Genomic DNA, 6,891 nt, shown 5'->3' with positions numbered 1-6,891 from the left:
GGAGCTGTGGCCTGGGGGCTGGGGGGGCGGGTAGGTTCAGGGCCAGCGTGAGGAACCAGGCAAGACGGCCGAGGCCGGGACGCCCCACACACCAGCTGCCTGCTCCTCTGGCCAGCGAGCGTTCTGCCGCGATTCTGGTCTTCTCAGCGAGATCACGAACCCACGGAATAAGAAATGACAACAGCCAGCAGCTACCAGCCCTGGGGCTCCTCGTTCGTCATCAGTGACCCTGAGAATTCCCGAGCCTGGGGTGTCTCTAAACAGCAGCCCGGCCTCTCCAGAAAGGCATTAGCATCCACGCATTGAGAACTACTGGTGCCCGGCACCGTCATTGATCAGTTTTCTCTACCTTTGTAAATATTTGCAATTTTTCCTTACAAGTTAAAAAAAAAAGTCACGAGAAAAAACGTGGGATGACTTTGCACCAAGTGCAAAGCATGAACCCTGACTAAACCTCAATCTTAAAGAAAGCACCTATGAAACATGTGAGGGACCCCAGACACCAGGGAACACAAAAATTACGATTTTTAGGCCTGACGGTTACCGTGGCTACACAATATCCTTGTTTAGGGGATGCACACTGAAGTATTTAGAGATTATGTGTCAAAATGTCTGTGACTTACTTTCAAATGATCCAACAATAACAAAATATATATTTTCATATAGAAATAGACCCACTAGGGCAAGATGTTAATAATGGGTAGATCTAGGTGGTGGCATCTGGATAATTAACTCTCTGGGACCACGCTGTCAGCTTGTCCCTATGTGTAAATGTTTTCATGATCAAAGGTGCAATGCATCTGCTATACTCTCAGAGTCCTATCAGGAAGGCGGCATGTGGAAGGCGAGGTAGCTGGTACAGGACAGGCAAACCTGGCACTGTCTGGAGACACTCCTAGTTGTCACAACTTTGGGGAGGGGTGCTCCTGGCATGTAGGGGGTAGAGGCCAGGGATACCACTCAACACCAGACACTGGAAGGCCCCACCCCAGAGACTCAAGTAGAACCTGGAGCCAGACTTCTGGGGCTGGAGCTGGAATCTGGGCTCCAGCACTTACCAGTCATGCAGCGTGGGTAAGTGCCTTCCCTCTGTGCCTCAGTTTCCCTCTCTGTAAGGTGGGGACTGCTGTACTGCTGAAGTGAGGGTGAGTGAGCTGACATCTGCAAAGCCCTCAAGCAATGTCCAGCCCAGCGTGCAGGGCAGGCAGAGGCACACGCTGAAGCTACCTGCTGCTAGGCCCTCCTCACTGCACTAAGCTGCCCGCTGGTCCCCAATGCCCTAACCCTCCTCCCAACAACCCTGCCCCCTTGCTCTGCAGACCACTCCACCTAACAAGAAGGACGTATTTGCTGGGTTGAACTAAACTATTTATATTGTATTTACTTATTTGGTTGCACCAGGTCTTAGTTGCGGCAGGTGGGTTCCTTAGTTGCAGCTCCAGGGCTCCTTAGTTGTGGCATGCATGTGGGATCTAGTCCCCTGACCAGGGATCGAACCCAGGCCCCCTGCATTCGGAGCATGGAGTTTTATTCACTGCGCCACCAGGGAAGTCCAACTATTTATATTGAAAGATCGTCAGCTGCCCCCTGCTTTTTCAGAAGGAAAAAAGGGTTTGTTTAGCCCAGAAGAGAGACTACAGACCCTCCTCGACTTACGATGGGCTTAGGGCTAGGGCTAGGGCTAGACCCACTGTAAGCCGAGAACATCAAAAGTCGAAGATGCATTTAATACACTGAACCGAACGAGCGTCACAGCTCAGCCTGGCCTTCCTGAGACGTGCTCACAACACTCACATGAGCCTACAAGTGGGCGAAACCATCTAGCACAAAGCCTGTTTTATACTAAAGTGTGGACTATCTCATGTAATTGATTGAAAGTGAATACAGAACGGCTGTCAGGGCACCGCTGTGCACCCTTGTGACCTCGGGGCTGCTGGGGAGCTGCGGCTGCCACTGCCCAGCATCAGGAGAGAGTATCCACCCTGCATCGCTGGTCCAGGAAAAGATCAAAATTCGAAGCATGGTTTCTACTGAATGTGTATCACTTTTGCAGCATCGTAAAGTTGAAAACTCGTAAGTCAAACCATCATGAGTCAGGGAGCAACTTATGAAAAGCTTGGGGTAGATTATATACAGATATGAGGAAATGCTCAGCTACTGGAGTGGACGGGCAGCAGAGTGGGCCTTGCTGCAAAGTCCCATGGGGACTGCACCCTGAGACAGAGAAGGAAAATGGCCAAAGCTGATTGATGATGATTACATTCAGAAGGAAAGAAAGGACAGGTCCACGAGTTATTCTAGCCAACGTGCCCACGACCTGGAGGGGCAGAGTCAAGAGGCTGCGGGCGCCAACGCTGAGATGAGGGCTGGCAGGGGCTGTCACTCCCAGAGCCCGGGCACAGCTGCTCCAAGACCACGGCTGGACCCAACATCACACCTCCTCCCCCAGAGGCCCCGCACACGTGGTCTGCGTATGTCTGACTTAGAAGCAGCAGAAGACTGCGGGCGAGGAGGGCGCCCCTGAGAGAGGGCTCACCCTCCAAGCCCTGCCGCCTGGGGAAAGACCAGAGTCCATCAGGGAGACCCTGAGGGGCACACAATGAGGACACCCCAGCGGAGAAGCGTGTGCAGCCCCAGCCGGTTTTCTGGTGACCCCAGTGGAAAGGCACAGAACTCAGCACCCTCGTGCTGACGGGGTGCCGTGGAGTCGGGCAGAGCCCACGAGGGCCGAGCGCTGCACTGCAGCAACACAGGCCCGGCCCGCAAGCCTCACCAACCTTTACCTTCTGCCTGGGGGCGAATCCCCGCTGACACCTCGCCAGGCTAGAAAAAACACGGTAGAAAAAAAGTACCTCGCTCAGGGTCTGACACCTAACAGGTGTTCAACAAAAGGTGGGCATTTCTGACGGCGGGACTTTCACACGTATTTCCTCACGTGGTCCACAGCAGAAATGCCTGGTGAATCTGGGGGTGGAGCCCAAGTCAAACCGCTGCCCCAGTCGTCACCCTTTCCTTCCCCAGGCGGCAGGTCCTGACAGCCACAGGGCGGAGCACACTGTCCCCCTGAGCCATTAGCAGGAAGGGTCTGGTGAGGGAAAAAGTCACCTAACTGACAAATAAGTTGACACATCACGATCATATTAAAACCTACAGTTCTTTTACAGGAGGATGCTGAAGCTGAATCTTCTAGGGCACAGGGCCCCAGCTGCGCCCGCAGCCTCCTAACCACTATCCACCACCAGCAGGGGCTCTGGTAGGGAAGCTGAGGACCAGAGTCCACAGCCTCCGAACACACGGCCGATGCCGAGGGGGCACGGCCAGAAAAGTAAGCGCCCCTGACCACAGCCCCCGTAACAGTCTTCTGTTGTTTTCTGAGAAGCCACCACTGCAGCAGGAGCTCTGGCTGCAGCTCATCATTCCCAGCACTCACTCCTCACTCGCTCTCCTGGGATAAACATCCCTCTGGCAGACCTTGGAGAGCCGCGCAGAGCCTGGCCAGGCCTGCTCCCCAGGCTGCCCTTCTGCCTAGAAGGCCCTTCCCCCACCCTGATTCACCACGGTTACCATCCCCCCCATCCCTCTCCCACTGTCGTTATCACACAGGACTGTGCCTGGTAGTTCGCGGTCTTTCTCTCCACCAGCCTGAGGAGGGCCCACCAGTCAATCATCTCTGTACTTCGACTAGCCCTGTGCTTTCTAAGATAAAGCAGGAACTCCATGAATGCTCGCTGAATTAAGATAAACGGTGTGTGAGCCAGAACCCCACACGGCCCAAGCGAGGATGTCACTGAGCAACAGGGCGAAGGCCACGGTCAGGCGAGAGACAGCCCCAGCCCCGACCGCAGCCTGGCCCTGGGCCGGCCTCCAAGGATGAGGCCTCCTGCTGGCGACGCCAGAGTGCCCACAGGGCCCCCAGTGTGCCTGGCTCATTCCAGCCGGGGTGCCCAGCAACTCCCCAAATGTCCCCATCACAGAGGAGACATCCCTGAAGCCCAACGAGGTCACGTAGCTATAAATGTGGGGCAGAGCCCGCAGCCAGACCTTCCAAGAACCAGTCCGGCACGGTTTCCACCACATCACACGTAACCCAAACCATACCCAGAGCTCAGGCACCACAGCGTGGCAGGAAACATGTATAGAGAGGGCTGTGGGTCCCCAGGCACACTCCCGCACACCGTGCCTTCTCACCAGGGTGACCACGCACGCGGCTATCCTGGGGCGGTCCTGGCTTATAGGGGTTGTCCCAGCACCCCTCTCACTCCAAAAGCCTCCCAGCTGGGACAAGATGAGATGGGCCTCCTCTACCCCAGCCTCTAGCGCTTTCCTAAGAGTGCCTGAACAGTCGGTCAGCAGAAACAGAGCGCCCATCTGGAACTCAGCTAACAATCTACAAAGTAGCAGAAAGAGCTCGAGTAGTAACACTCGGATAGATGCTACAACCCTCACAAACTTTGTGTGTGCTTCAACACAGCACTCCTGTCTTAGGCACAAGCTGAGCTGTCTGTTTTTCTAACACACTACTGATTAGACACAGCAGATTAGGAGGAAGGTGAAAGGTCACTGCAGGGTAAACCAGCCCCCAGCCAACTGCTGAGTCTCCTGAGGCCTGCAACAGAGAAACTACAAAGAGGTGACAAGAACCTGAGCGGTTTAACGGTGAGGTCAACAGCCCTGCGCCCACACCAGGAGAGGAAGCCAAAGCACAGAAACGTTCTCACGGTTAGGAAGAGAGAGACTGGGAATCTGGGCCCAGAAGAGGTGGCGGAGATGACCACGAATGCCCTGTCCTTTTCTTTTCCAAGGGTCTGTGACCTTCTCAACACCAGTCAGGACTTACAAGGCTACTGGGCCCTGCTCCACTTACTGGTCATGGGCATCTCCTCATCAGGGGCTAAAGCTGCCTGGAGGATTGAGTGAACGGACTGTGTGAAGCAGCTTTATAAACTATAAAAAGATAAATAAACTATAAAAGACCAACTCAGCGTCTCTCTGCCTGACTCTCAGACTTACTCTCAGACTGCTTCACCATCTCAGCCCATGAAACACCCCCATGTAACGGAGCTGTTCACTGCCAGCCACAAAAGGTCATGGGCGTTTATTTGTATTAATACCTAAACCCACAAGGCTAGGCTTATTAGGAAAAGACAAGGTCTACAGAAAATTCCAATTTGAAACGGTGATGAGCCCCCCTCAGTCTCTTCAGCTCTAGACCAACCACAGGAAAAAAGGGCTAGATTCCTGGGGAGGGAGTGGCTAAGATCTGGGTCAATGACTATGACACCCGGTTTGAAAGGTGCTAATCCAAACTGCAGAGACGCGATAAAACGGGGAGGCCCGACCAGGAGAAAAACTGGAAAGTCAGCTGCCACGTTCAGGATCAAAAGAAGCTTGAGCCAGGAGGGCAGCCCAGGGCCAGGCAGAAGCCTAGGAAGGCCTGAGAGGGGCTTTCGGAGACAGGGTGGGAGGAGGGGTGGCTCTGCGCCCCTCCCAGCCCCCAAAGTCCTCTGTCTCCCCAGAAGCAGGGGGGCAGCTGTCAGCCCAGGATGACCCAGGGCGTGGGGGTTGGTGACCAGGCGAAAAGGGTGCCCAAGGCGGCAGGTAGAAGGAAAGACGGGGGATCCGGTCTGGGATTCTGGCAGAGTCTGCAGCAGCGACGGGTCTAAGGGAGACACGGGGCGGGAGGAGGGGTCAGGCGCTGGGCAGTCGCCTCGGGACAGTGTCTCCCTGGGGAGGGGAGCCCGTGAGGGGACTAGAGGGTCATCCCTCGCGGGCTTGGAGAGGCTTTGGAGAGGCCGCCTCTGAGACAAGGCTCCACCAGGGAGAACGTGCTTCTGAGGAGAAGGGGGGCTGTGGGGTGCGTCGGGAAGGCAGCCTCTCCAGTGGCTCCCGGCATCTCCCCACAGGGCCTGGGGGCTGAAGCGGGGGCCCGAAGGACAGGACGCCTGAGGGCTGTGACGGGCTCCTCCTAGAGCCCTGAGGGTCCCTGTCGGGCGAGAGGACCTCTGGGGGCAGGGTCTCGGGGCCCTGCGGGTCCCGGCCGGGCCGCGGGAGGGGCGCGGGCGCGCGGGGGGCTCACAGGTCTCCACATCTTCGGGGCCGTAGCTCCGCTCCCGCTGGCCGCACACTCGCGTCGCCGGCCCAGCAGTCCCTGCGGGCGGGGCGCAGTGCGCACGCGCGCACCGCCCCAGTGGGCGGGAACTGGAGGCCATGCCCCGAGCGGGCCCGCGGCCGCGGCTGAGCAGCACCCCCTGGCGGCCCCCGGCGACCTAGCTTTACGGCAAGGACCGGCCCTCGTGAAGGCTGAGGACCGCGGCGAGTCCCTCCGGCCGGCACGCCATCGGTTCCTGCCGCTGGTGTCTTTTCCCACCCCCGATAGAAGTGAGGCTCGGGGAGGTCAGCTCACCTGTTGCCCAGGAGCTCACAGAACGGGCGGAAGCTGAGAGAGAGAAGGGACCCCACTAGGAGGTCAGCGCCGAGGGCTGGAGCTGGACCTGGGGAGGGGGAGGGGCGGCCAGTCCGGCCCAGCACTTCCGTGCCACGGATTAGGGTGAATCTCTCTAACTGCTCAAGCCTCATTTTCCTCGCTGCAAAATGAGGTCATAAGTCACAAGCTAATAGAGCTCCCTATCCATGCAATGCCTGCTGTTCACCTGGATCTACGCCACTGATGCGAGCACCTGCTATGTGCGGGTGGGCGGCCGGGGAGGTGGACACTCAGTAACCACGCCGTGAACAGGGCGCACAGGGGAGGCAAGGCCCGCGGAGAAAGCTTCTGCCTCCGTCACTGGCCTGCCAGCCTCTCCCGCCCCTCCTCTCCTACCGCCCTCTGGGAGGGCAGGGCCCGTCCTCTCTGCTCAATGGCCCTCCCAGCTGATGCCAAACCTTCTCTCC

At 57.3% G+C, this 6,891-nt stretch overlaps 1 protein-coding gene across 5 annotated transcripts in view; it reads right to left on the bottom strand.

The window, feature by feature from the left end:
* ADCK5 (aarF domain containing kinase 5) overlaps positions 1–6,157 on the bottom strand; it is a 16,580-nt gene extending 10,423 nt beyond the window's left edge. For all 5 annotated transcript variants that reach the window (XM_024741095.1, XM_024741094.1, XM_024741099.1 and 2 more), the window contains exon 1: positions 6,077–6,157. In XM_024741095.1, coding sequence (XP_024596863.1) covers positions 6,077–6,088 — 12 coding nt within the window. In that variant the 5' untranslated portion in view covers positions 6,089–6,157. The remainder of the gene's footprint in view (positions 1–6,076) is intronic.
* Between the last annotated feature and the right edge of the window lie 734 nt (positions 6,158–6,891).

This window comes from Neophocaena asiaeorientalis, unplaced genomic scaffold (assembly GCF_003031525.2).
Source record: "Neophocaena asiaeorientalis asiaeorientalis breed wild unplaced genomic scaffold, Neophocaena_asiaeorientalis_V1.1 scaffold177, whole genome shotgun sequence".
Lineage (NCBI taxonomy): Eukaryota > Metazoa > Chordata > Mammalia > Artiodactyla > Phocoenidae > Neophocaena > Neophocaena asiaeorientalis.
Note: the sequence above shows the minus strand (reverse complement) of the source record. Positions and strands in the feature narration are given on the sequence as shown.